Source organism: Anopheles marshallii, chromosome 2 (genome assembly GCF_943734725.1).
Source record: "Anopheles marshallii chromosome 2, idAnoMarsDA_429_01, whole genome shotgun sequence".
In the NCBI taxonomy this organism is placed as follows: domain Eukaryota; kingdom Metazoa; phylum Arthropoda; class Insecta; order Diptera; family Culicidae; genus Anopheles; species Anopheles marshallii.
This window is the reverse complement of record NC_071326.1, coordinates 68,365,006-68,377,923: the sequence shown is the minus strand read 5'-3', so window position 1 is coordinate 68,377,923 and position 12,918 is coordinate 68,365,006. Positions and strand designations below refer to the sequence as shown.

General features: G+C 42.3%; 1 protein-coding gene across 1 annotated transcript; it reads left to right on the top strand.

Annotated features, from left to right (window-relative positions):
• The first annotated feature begins 10,379 nt into the window (after positions 1–10,379).
• On the top strand, positions 10,380–12,555 carry LOC128708979 (guanine nucleotide-binding protein G(s) subunit alpha). Its single transcript, XM_053803961.1, has 10 exons — positions 10,380–10,582; positions 10,661–10,822; positions 10,900–10,996; positions 11,085–11,205; positions 11,348–11,476; positions 11,550–11,729; positions 11,830–11,954; positions 12,052–12,125; positions 12,194–12,340; positions 12,439–12,555. The coding sequence occupies exons 1-9, from the start codon at positions 10,466–10,468 to the stop codon at positions 12,338–12,340; spliced, it is 1,152 nt and encodes a 383-aa protein (XP_053659936.1). The 5' UTR covers positions 10,380–10,465; the 3' UTR covers positions 12,439–12,555.
• Positions 12,556–12,918: the final 363 nt, after the last annotated feature.

Sequence of the window (12,918 nt, the reverse complement as noted above, 5' to 3'; positions counted from 1 at the left end):
ACTTTTCCTCCGTATTCCGTCTAAAAGCGTCTCGCATGTGCAATGTACACCCGATCCGATCGGCGGTCGTGTCAACTGAGTCAAGGCGCGCAGTGTTTGCTGTGCAGCGCTGTGCCCGTTCGAACGCTTTGCCGTTGACATTTCAAAATCCGTTCAAACGAAGTGTAGCGCGCGTGGTACGATGAATATTGCTTCCATTTAACCGGGTGAACGTGTTACAGCGATCACGTTCGCCCGGTGCTGTGTTATTGATTTCGCACGAAAGCACCGATTTCATGTAGCTGCCAAACAATGCCCGCTTCGGGAAACGCAACTTTTCGATCACTGAGGGCGTTTGGGGATGCTCAATAATTAATCAGCATTCATGTTTGCTGCCGCCACCGTTGCGTTGTTTATTTATGCATCGGCGTATGGGATTACGTAGTTTCTTCCAATGTTATTTCCCACGTTTGCGTAATATTAGGCGGTTGTTGTTTTTTTTTTGTTTTATTTGCGTAACTTTATTTTTTTTTAAATTAAAAACCCTTTTACTTCTGTACATCAACTGTGAGGACTGTGAGGATCTCTTTTTTTGTTTGCTGATTTTGAGTCTGCTGTTTGTTTGTTTTTTTATAAATATCCTACGCTGGATTTATTGTTACTAAGCTTGATATGTTTTTCTTTCAAAATGCTTATTAGCGTTAACTATCTAATAATGGGGTAGATCATACCGAAAGTTAGAAAGCTTATGCTTTAAGCCAGTATCTGCCAAATAATCCAGGTACCGGGCTGTATCATTCTGTACAGATTCGTAAAGGACATAGCGTTTTGACATAAAGAATGACACAAGGGATCATTTTTGTAAACTACAATTTGAGAAAAATCGATTAAAGTTAAGTAATTTAATTTTTATTTTAATGCATTTGGAATAATAAACAAGTCTGATTATTAAAGTAATCCTTTTTCAGTTGTTTTTGTTAAAAAAAATTGTTTACATTTTTCGCACACGGGAAACATGGCGTAATCTGGCTCAGACCAGCTAGCAACATTTTTTGTTTTGACATTTGTCGAGCTTGGGTTTTGGGTACTTGGGTACTTTCATTAAGAAACCAATCTAATCCTTCTATTCTAGGCTTAACTTGGCTTGCCATTTGTATGGCGAGCTGTGAGCGTATTAGCCTTATCTTCAAATGGAGCAGCCTGGTGGTTTGTAGTTATGCTAAAATCGATGGAAATAGAAAGCCATTTTTAATACGGAAATTTAGAATATCATCACACATAGTGCGTTTTGAAGTAAAGTGTGTTATTGTTGTTATTAAAGTAATGATGAGTTGCAAATTATTAACAATTTTATTTATCTGACACAAGAAATCCTTCAAATCCCCCTTCTGCTGTTCTAATAACAGATGCTACAATAGTTTATGTATTACAGCAGCGCTATAATCTAAGTATCATTTCTAATGTCTAGCAGATAGCAGATAGAAAAAAAAATGATTGGACGAGACTGATCCTCCTCGTGCATTTATACAGTCGCACAAAGCTTCTGCTGCTTAGTCTTTGGCTCAGGCACGTTTATTTCCGCTCGGTTTCCCATTTTACAGCGCCAAAGTGTGTATGCCATACCCGTTTAATCGCGCTCGTGTTAATGTTAACACGTTAACATTATTATTCGTCTCCACACCACCGTTGCACCACGTTGCATATTCGGTTTTACAGCCGTCAATCCGTGCCGAACCGCCCATGTCCGTCGTCAGCGTGTCATTTTGCATGAGTGTGTATCAACTCGGCAGGAAATGTGTGATGTTGTCCGACTATGGAGGCTTTTGTCTTCGCCGTAGTAAGGGTACACACATTTACCGCTGTTGGGGGCCGTCCGATCACAACGGTTTAGATCGGGGCGTGCTCCGCGTACCGCTCTGCGCCGGCTGCAAAGTCAACGAATGGCGCTGGCTGGAATTTGAACAGTCCGGTCACATAATCGTCTGTCCGACGACGAGGGCGATCGAGGGGCCGTGCCGGGTGCTGGCGAGCCGGTCAGACGGTAAGACATGCAACTCGTCTCCGTTCGGCTGTTGGGTTGGTGTCCGGCGTGGTTGGCGTATGCTGGCGGCACGATCGTCCGGTACTGGTTGCTTGTGCGAACCATTGTTTTCTGTGTCGCCGGCAGCACAGATCATTGGGATGTGGAGTGAATAATTGAGCTCGTGTCGGAGAAAGGATGCATTCCGTACCATGATGGATCGTCCGGTCTCGTTATGTGCTGATCGCTGGCCATTCGATGGACAAGTGCAACAATTTATCATTGACTGTGTTGGTTAGGGAAAAAAACCCAAACGGTTGCGCTTTTATTTGCAAAGTACAGTATTGGTTAGGGGTTGGAGAATATTTTCTATAACCACCAACGGCTCAATTAACGCGTCAAGTGTGGAGACAATTTTTGTGTAAACAAAGTATCTAGGTATCTAGGTAATGTGACAGAATACATTTTTTTTATTAAAAAAAAAAAATGGTAAAAGATTTTTGTAGCCCCCCCCTATAGGGTTTGAAGCTACCCTGATCAAAAATTTGACATGACACTATGGGCTGAGCGTAGTCATGAAGGAAAATCAAATAAAAATGAAAGTGTTTTTATTTTTTGGTTCTCGTTGCAATGGTAGTTTTAAACTGTGATTTAAGGGAAGTAAGGTGTAAGTTAAGAAAAAGTGTTATACATGTATTTTATTTTTAATTTAAAGAATTACTACTTAAAGATTTTACCCCCGTGAAGCATGAATGTTTTGTTAAAATTTATCTAAAGATGTATTAAATATTTATGCAAGGGAATAATCCTAATAAATTTGGCAAAATTCAATAAAAATATGTTTCAACAAAGTTTTTTTCATTAAAGATATTAAGTAAAATATTTAAAATATTGTTATGTTGTTAACTATATGATAACCCTTCTGAAATCATAAATATATTATAAGTTATTGTCTGATAGCACTCATCCTCGGTGCTTAAAATCCCAAAAGAGTGATGATACTCTTTTACTCACTCTTACAGAGTGATTATAATCCAAAGAGTGATAATACTCTTTTACTCACTCTTAGAGAGTGATTATGATCCAAAGAGTGATAAAACAGTTTTACTCACTCCTGAGTGAGTTTCTAGTCGGCACAGAGAGTAAGAGTGAGTATAAACGCAAAAGAGTGGTAAAAACATAAATGCAGTGTAATCTTTTTTAATGAATCTCAAAAGAGTGAGTAAAGGTTTCAAATCTTTAAACCCACTCTTTGACTCCGATTCAAATCATTGAAAAGAGTGATTATTCTCATCTCTAATACGGACGGATGAAAAATTAAAATCAAACTGCGTGTAATAGTGATTAAAATTAGATTTTTTTTTAATTTAAAAGATTTCACACTTACGTTCAAGAGAAGTTGCAAGATCCCTACTTTTTGTGTTAAAAATTTAAAAACAATTTCCAATATTGGACGTATAGCTAAGAACGATAAGTAGCTTTAATTATCTTTCAATGGTGTGATGTAGCTGGCGCACATCGATTCCTTAATAAATTCAAACAAATGTATTGAGTAACCACAAGAAAAGAATGGTCCTCCGCCATGTGTTATTGGAATTCGGTTAACACATAAAACGTAATAGATTCCCATTGGTCCAGCGGGTGGGAAAGAATCATCATGTAACATTTCACCGTGCAGCGTGCGCGAACTTGCCTTCGACCTCTATCGATTAATGCTAATCAGCAATCGAGGTGCATTTCTGTACTGCCGTCGATCCACAGTGAACGAAAATGCCGCCGATGGGAAATGGGGTTCCAGCTGAAGGAGAAGTGGACAGTCGTCATGCCAGAGGGGGGGGGGGGGGGGGGGGGGGGGGGGGGGGGGTGTTAGTTTGAGGAGACAGGTGTAATTGAGAGTCAAGCATCAGCTCCGGCTGTAAGCGACCTGGAATGCTATTAAGTGCTCCGACGGATTGCGACGTGTCCGAATGTTCGACAGTTGATAGAACGCTAGCGTGTGCCTTTCTTACACCGCTGGTCACAATTATCGGTTGTGGTTTACGTACGGACGGGACTTCCGTTTGTGTGCAGCGGGCGCGTTTAGTAAAATTAATGCGTGGAAAAATTATCGATAGTCGTGTGACGATTACACGATGGCAGCCGTTGCAAACGAAAATTCGACTTTCTTCGAACTGCGGTGTTATTTGCAAATACCTCAAAAAAGTGCGACCAATGGTCGTTTGCGGAACTCCCACCCAACACCGTCGACATTCTGAAATGAAGCGTAATTGTATGTTAATTTGTGCGCGTTACTTTCGCAAACAATTCTAAGCAAGCGAGCAAAATAGTATAATTTTGAGAAAATTGTTTCCACCCTTCCGGAAACGCACTCTTGCTTCGGACACTGACGATTGGTATCGCGTGGCGTGAGTTAGCTTGTTCGTGCATCATCTCCATATCACCCGATAAAGTCAATCGAAAGTAAAAGAGGTCAAATCAATGATCACCAGCTCGTTCCGACGGTACCAATGGGTAAGCAATTGCAATGCCAGAACCGGTCAATTAGAACGTTCGAATCGCTTACCTAGACCCTCTAAGCAGTGACGCTTTCGCAACGGTTCCCGTAACACAGTAAAGTACAGTGCTGGAAAAATTGATAAGCACAGTACGGCACAATATTGAATTTTTTTATTATTATTTTCGTACAATGATTCATTTATTATTGCAATACTTCACTTAAAATTAATACTTTGTTTTTGCTATTGATATTATATAGGCATTTTGTTTTAATGCACGAAGAACAACCTGGCTGTATTGTTACGTAATAAACATGACATCTACGACAAATGATTGGATTTTAACATTAAGTTTACTTTAGTGGTTTTGTATTGTTGACATAATGCTATCGCTCAATACTTTTATTTTAATTTAGGTCATTTATTTTCATGGTTTATGGTTAGTTATGAAATGAAATAGCTAATCAACATATCAAAAATTACTTAATTATTCTTCTTCCATGTGGCATTACAGCCCTGAAGATGCTATTGTGATTCAAGATTGCTTTTTTCCTGAACGGAATTGTGTTAAGTGAATCTGATACAGGTTCATAAATCAGAACGCATCTTTGAATTTTAAATAAACTATAATGTTGTTAACCTGTGAATTGAAGGTTAGGTTGTCCTTTACCTTAGATCACCGTCCGTTAGATGTTTGATATCCGATTCGATCAGCAGCACGACAAATATCAAAGCATAGCATTTTTATTTCTTGTTTTAACCGAACTAAAGCGTACTTTCCATATTTTACTAAGTTTGTTCATTTATTTATTTTATTTATGTAATCCAATATGACGGCTTTTGCCGTATTATCTAGTTTGTTCATTTGTTTGCCTTTTGGTTTTGTTCCTAAATTTCTTTTAAAAAATTATTGTAGCATTAATTTATTTTTGATTAACTTTGAAGAGAAAATTAAAAGATTGTTTTAAATTTGCATGATGACTTTACGATCGTTTAATATGTTTCTGAACATACCAAAATTCAAATTATTCCCGTTGTTTGAGAGCAGAATCTTTCCAAAAATTGAATAAAAGCAAATTGCTGTAATTGTTTTATCCTCGTTTCAAAAAGTCGAGACTGAGAAGGGGTTCGTTTAATTTCTTCACATTGTTAAATAATTCTGAATACGATACAAAAGAAAAACATTTGATTTACCAGCAACACAGTGATTTAATTGTATCTGTTTTAAACTATTGCAAACACACTAGAGTTATATTTCCGTAACGCACTGTATCATTTCAGTCACTAACATTCTGTCCTGCTGGGGCGCTTGGTTGGTGGAAGGCGCTAATATTGTGGTTACGTTCTCCACTACACCCAAGTGCTGTGTGAATCACAGCATTCGAAAGGCGAGAATAATTGTGCGTACTTAATCGCTAACACCATCATCATCCTCCTCCATGGGTACTGGGTCGCCCGTAAGCATCGTCGTAAGCTTCCAAATGGGTGATGACTGGTGGAGAGCCAGTGGGGGAACGTTGTTATTGTGTGCGGCGCCAGGCGGAGGCTCGCTGTTGCAATGGCGTTGCCCGCAAAAGCTCACCCTGGCCTGTCGGTGGCCGCCCAACACATCATTCACGCACACCATGATGTTCTGTTTTAAAACCGGATGAAAATAGTTCGGGATGGTGGCGCGCAGGGTTGGCCATTTTTTTTTTGTATTGCTCCATATTGCTGTTTCTGCTCCATCTCGTGTTATCCAACACGGATGGATGCGAGTTCTAAAAACCGCAACTCCACTCCACTCGGCTGAGCGTTGAACGGTTTGTTTGGAAGGGAGTGGAGCAGAGGTGCTAGATAATCATAGACGCGGACACAGACACACAGACACACAACTACACAGAGAATGACAATCGGTGGGTATACGACGGATTGATAATACACTGAACAAATTTTCTCACATTGCATAATTATCAACACCAGCAGCAGCAGTAAATGCCGCGCCACAACCGTTGCAAGCAAATCAGTGCTAAAAGTGTACACCGTAGAGAGTGAGCTAAATAGGGCTGTTAAAGGGAAGAGGAACAGATAGAGAAATAGAGAGAGAGAGAGAGAGAGAGATCGAGAGTAATGGTTGGAAGTATAAACGAGCGATGATAACACGGTTAAGGTGTGCTATTACAATGGTAGTTCGATTCCTGGAACGCATGCCGGTTGCGGAGACTGTATCGGGCGAATCGGTTTCGAGTTGAAATGCTCTCGAGCGCGCCTGCAACCGAGGTGCATGCTGAAGTGCATCTAATAAACTAACAAGCATATCGAACAAATCGCCTCGCACTGCGGCCACAATGCACTCGTACATAGTAAATAAAAAATTCATTTTTAAATGCCTTTTTGCCTGTCGACTGTGCAGGGGTTGGCAAAGAGCGACCTGCCACTAGATTTTATCAACAACAAGACAAGATCTCTTTTACCACGGCACTAATAATATATTGTGTGATTCATCATCGACGTCAACTGTGTCATACTTTTCTACATTTTTCATCAACATTTCGTTGGTCATCTTTTCCCAAGCAACTTTTTCTTCGTAGTCCACAACGTATACTTAGGAGGAAATACCTGGAGTATTTTGTACTCCCTCAGTCTGATATATGGCTGATAATACGGCAAAGAGTCGTTATAAATGTAGTTAAATAAGTTTAAAAAAATCGGCAGAATTGATACATGTTTGAAAATTTATAAGATTTTTTTTTCAATGCTTTCAACATCATTTCCCGAGTTACGCGAATCTAAAAATTTTGACCGTTCGTGTAATTTTGTGTGTGGAATTTTATTTTTTATTTGTGAAAGTGCAAATATTCTCAAAAACACGTTACATTTGACTATTACCAAAATTTCTTGGGATAAAATATGATTCCAATAATTGAAATCAATCTAGACACAACAAATATGAATGTGCATCGTAAAATGAAAATAAGTATTCGATCCCTGAACTCTAAATATAAACGACATTATAAAGGAAATTCGACTTATGCAAATTTCTCTCCGCCACGCATTATTCGCGTAACTCAAGAAACGACTGTACTTCATACGTCTGAAAACTCGTTCGGAGAAGTAGGATTCGTTGGCTCGGCCCGTAGCAGCAAACTTGTTTTCTACTATACTACTATCCGACTCTGTTCGTGAAAGGTGTGCCGACCCCTGGTGTGGACAAATGTGACAGACGGGTGGTGCCAGACTCTCTGCAGAAGTTGACTGTATCACTTTGTTGTTCTGTTTCACCAATGCTGGTTTTTTAAAGCTTAGTGTGAGACTATTGTCCAGCAAATGGGTTTAATTTGTTGGACACTCAATCAAGATCAAGCTCTACAAAAAAATTAAATGTTTAATTTAGTACGTTTAATGTGGAACCTGCTTCGGTAGTGATTAACGTTAGTGATTTACTCACATTCAGTTACACAAACTATAAAATATAACCCAATATTCGTTGACGTTTTGACGAGCCCGGTCGAGGCTGGCCGCATCTGTTAGATAAAGTCTAAAAACTTATTGAGACTTCTATAGATGAGCCAGGTATTTCGCAGCACACAATTCACTCAAGAATGCTTCCCGTTTTGAGTTTTGAGGGAACCCTCATCGCTCGTTGCCCCCTCAGCTTTAGCCTTTGAATCTCTACTTTAAAGTTTCAATGATCTTGCAAGATCTCCAAGGCAGTGGCGGGTTTTAGTTCATGGCGGGCCCTGATAGTTAGGAACAGTGGGGTTATTATTAAATATAATGTAATGCATATAACCATAATGCACTAGAATGAAATGCGTTGAAGTTGGTGCGTTGGTGGCCTTCCTTAATGGGTTTTCCTTAACCATCACGAAATCATTTTAGTACCAGAACGTTCAGTTCAAAAATTTCGATCCGATCGATTCCGGCTTCGTGAGAATGTTGCCAGATTCGATGGGACCGTTAATGTGTATTAACAGATGAGTTGTAGTCAAGGCAGCAGGGAAGTCTTATGAAGAATCGTTAAAATCAGTCCTTTTTAAGTTATCATTAAAAGAAAATGTTCCATGGCTTAAGTGGCTTTTAGCTTCTGTAGTTTTAATCAATGTGGCCCACAGGCTGTACGGTTGGGAGACCCCTGCCCAGGACAGCAGGTCCCAGAGTGGCCACCCAAAATCCATGTGCGGTCCGAAATCCATGTGCGTCACTGCTCCAACTAGTGTTGGGAAGATTGGGTTTCGGAAGCTTGGATCTTTCAAGTGATCGGATCGGATCGGATCCCATTTGACGGATTCCAAAAGGATTCGATGCGATTGGTATTCCAAAAGGATTCGATCCGATTGAGATTCTATAGGGATAGCACCCGGTAGTGATTCTATAGGGATTGGATCCGATAGGGATTCTATCTATTCCCTTTCCCCCCTCCCCGTGCGACGTACCCTGCTCAACATTATGACGGATTGGGATTGAGATTGAGGATCGATCGAAACCCAAGTAGGATTCGAAGATTCGAATATTTTAAAGGACTCGATTATCACATCACTAGCTCAGGCATGATTCATCAACAGAACCCACCCCTAGAAGAGCGATATTATGGGCATTGATTGTTCGGTATCAATTTTGTGACGTTACCTACCTAAAGCGTATTTTATATGCTAATACATTAGAGATGTCACGTTCATTGCAAGATTTCACCTTGTTTTTTTGCGTAATGTGAAGAATTTTTCGGTTGGTACGGTACGGTACAACTCCCGAAGAACTCCGATACAATTGGAAGCGATTATTACTTTTATTTATAGCTCCATCTTGCTCGAAAAGCTCCCCATGTCTCCATGTATATGTGTGTGTGTGTGTGTGTTTATGCGTGATGATGTGGTTCATCCGTACCTACCCGGTTGCGGATACATTATTCACATCATCTCTCATTCCCCATTCATTAAGGTGTATCTCCCGCTACGCGCATTTCCGATCGCGTGCGAAGTGTGCGCTTTCGCTCGTTGTCGCTCCGGACGATCGGATCATGTTCTCCATCCCATCGACGGGGGAAGATTCTGTCGTAATTTCGAATGGCTTCCTAGCTGTGTGGTGTGGTTGTGCGGGAGTGGGTGCGGCGTAGCGAACCGGCAATAAAACCATTCCGCGGCCGCACGAGGTTGTGCGCACATTTCATTAACAAGTGCATCAGTTTTCTAACGTCAGCAGCAGTAGGTGCATCAACAGTGGACGCACGATGGAAGGCTGGTGGTGTCGCGTCGTTTGGGATCGGTGTGGATGTGCGTGATTTAAACATTGCTTCGTTCGGGTGTAATTTCCCCACAATCCCCCACGGCCCGCTTCATTACTTTACCGAGAGTATGTGTGTCTAATTCTAATGTCTGTTCTCTTATCATTCCAGAGTATCGGACGGGTCGTACGCTAAAGCCAAGCCGCACGGAGTCAGTTGTCCGTTGCCGCCTTCGCACAGGAAGGCCAAATATCTGTGGAAGGTTCAGAAGCAAGACACGTCGCATGTAGTGCAATTAAAACACAACCACACAAACATGACCGTATAGAGAAGAAAGTCCGCCAATCGAAGATAAATTGACAAACTGTGGTCGAACGCACTGCTGCAGGCCTTGCATGGTTGGTTGTTGTAGTATGCACATCACCTAGATAGGAGGAGGCGTCCACAAGAAAAGAGCAGTGTGTTTAGTTGCAGCTGTACAATAACCCTACTCCTTCGGGCATCTCGCTGGGAACAAGCCGTAACAGCACACTCAGCCCGAGGCGAAGCGGTGCGAATAAACGTCGCTGTGTGCGGTTGGGTAAGAGAGCGCAAGAGCGAACAAAAACCAGCGCACGCGACACCCTCCCGAGCACGGCGAAGACGGAGGGTTTTCGGGAAACATCGCACCCCATCTAGACGCTGGCTCGCAACGGTGAAGCCCGGGGGGCCGAGTCTCCCGATACGTCACCGGAAGGCGGTGCCACCTGCTGGTGGGCGCCCTGGTCAGCGATGGGTTGCTTCGGTTCAGCCGGATCGAAACAGTCGGACTCGAACAGCTCCGAGGATACCAAGAGCCAGAAACGGCGCAGCGATGCGATCACGCGACAACTGCAGAAGGACAAACAGGTAAGCCGGTTTTTGGGACCGGTGGGTGTCATTTAAACGATGCTCAAACCGGACGCATATGCTGTCTCCTCGTTACAGGTGTACAGAGCCACGCACAGACTGTTACTACTCGGTGCCGGTGAGTCCGGCAAGTCGACCATCGTGAAACAGATGAGAATATTGCACGTGAACGGGTTTTCCGACAGTGAGCGGAAGCAGAAGATAGAGGACATTAAGAAGAACATTCGTGATGCTATCCTGGTGAGTAAAGGGTACGGTAGGGAGGGGTACTGCCGGGTACTCATCACGTCTCATTCTCCTATCACATCCATTTGCAGACAATTACCGGTGCGATGAGCACACTGACACCGCCTATTCAGTTAGAAAAACCGGAGAATCAGGCACGGGTAGACTACATTCAGGATTATGCGTCAGGTATGCAGGGCAGGTGGGACCTCCGGGTCCATGTAATGTTCCTGCACAGCAGACTAATGATTGTTTTGGGCTTTGATTTCCTTCGCAGGGCCTGATTTCAATTATCCGCCGGAATTCTACGAGCACACCGAAGAGTTGTGGAAAGATCGCGGTGTCCAACAGACGTACGAGCGATCGAACGAGTATCAATTAATTGATTGTGCTAAATAGTAAGTAATAGGCCCGTGGATGCCGAACGGTGATCTGCCACTGTCTGCTGTCGCTCTTCATTAACCGTCGAATGGGGTGGAATGTGATGTTGGTTCTAACGTACGCGCGCGCGTGTGTGTGTTCCTTTCCTTTCGCTCGCAGCTTTCTGGACCGTGTTAGTGAAATCAAGCAGCCTAACTATACTCCAACCGAGCAGGATATCTTGAGATGTCGTGTGCTAACCTCTGGCATTTTCGAAACTAGGTTTCAGGTTGATAAAGTGAATTTCCAGTAAGTAGTTTTGTTGCACCCTCCCCGGTCGTTCTGATACTGACATTATGTTTTTCCCTGCCTTCTTTTACAGCATGTTCGACGTCGGAGGGCAGCGTGATGAGCGGCGTAAGTGGATCCAATGCTTCAACGATGTCACAGCAATCATCTTCGTGACGGCGTGCTCTAGTTATAATATGGTCCTGCGCGAAGATCCCACACAGAACCGGCTACGGGAGTCGTTGGATCTGTTTAAAAGTATTTGGAATAATCGGTGAGAAGATACACACATGGAGCATGCTCAGTTGCAGGATGCAGGAGTAACTTTATTGTTCTTTTGTTCGGTTGTTTTTTCTTCCCGCACCTACTCGCAGATGGTTACGGACTATATCCGTTATATTGTTTTTAAACAAGCAAGACTTGCTTGCGGAGAAGATAAAGGCAGGCAAGAGTAAGCTGTCCGACTATTTTGGCGAATTCAATCGTTACCAGACGCCAGGTAAGAGCTGCTAGAAAGAGAACTACTGCATAGAGATAAGGAAATGGAATTAATAGAACTGAGTTTGTTTCGTTTTTCTTCCAACATTATTTTCCAGCCGACGCTGTATGCGAAATGGGTGAAGATCCTGAAGTGATTAGAGCAAAATATTTTATAAGAGATGAGTTCTTGGTATGTTCAATTTGACATCGTTTAGCGCGTGTGCGTGTGGTATGCAACTAATCTTTTGTTCATTGTAGCGTATATCGACAGCGAGTGGTGATGGCAAACACTACTGCTATCCACACTTTACCTGCGCTGTAGATACGGAAAACATCAAGAGAGTTTTCAACGATTGTCGGGACATCATTCAGCGGATGCATCTGCGGCAATATGAGTTGTTATAGGTATGGCTACATGCAGCTCGCATTGCTTCAACTGTCTCTCTCTCTCTCCCTCTCTCTTTCTAACCCGTATTCCTTATAATTCTCGTACTTTGTTTCAGATATACTTAATGATTTCGATACAACAGCAACTTGGTCGTCTCATTTTAGTTGTGTCTATCGTGAAACAAATATCAAACCTAGCCAAACTATACTAATTTTATAATAAAACAAATATTTGATTAGGAATTAATCAAAACAAAAAAAAGTGGAACATGTATAAGCACACAGATACACACCCACACATGCAAGTACATGCCTCTCCCATCTAAGCTCACACAAACACGCGTTATGATCATCAGATCATCGAGGTACACAAAAATGAACACACTCACACGAAAGTTTGGACAAAATCACGAAAGTAAGCCCACAACACGACAGAGATCCCTCCCTCGCCCCCTTTTTTCCCTTCCCCACCCCGGGGGCATCCGGGAAACAGTAGCCGATTGTGGGTGAGTTGGTGATTGCTGAGATGATAGAGCCAGGCCAGGTGGTGCAATAAGAGACGCCGGCAAGCAACAGACCCAGTGTACGGACATAGG

Excerpts from the sequence above, each read along its gene's own strand:
- LOC128708979 (XM_053803961.1), top strand. The coding sequence starts at position 10,466 with ATGGGTTGCTTCGGTTCAGCCGGATCGAAACAGTCGGACTCGAACAGC. Across the intron at positions 11,206-11,347 it reads TTAATTGATTGTGCTAAATA|CTTTCTGGACCGTGTTAGTG; the intron begins GTAAGTAATAGG and ends TTTCGCTCGCAG. Across the intron at positions 12,126-12,193 it reads TTATAAGAGATGAGTTCTTG|CGTATATCGACAGCGAGTGG; the intron begins GTATGTTCAATT and ends TGTTCATTGTAG.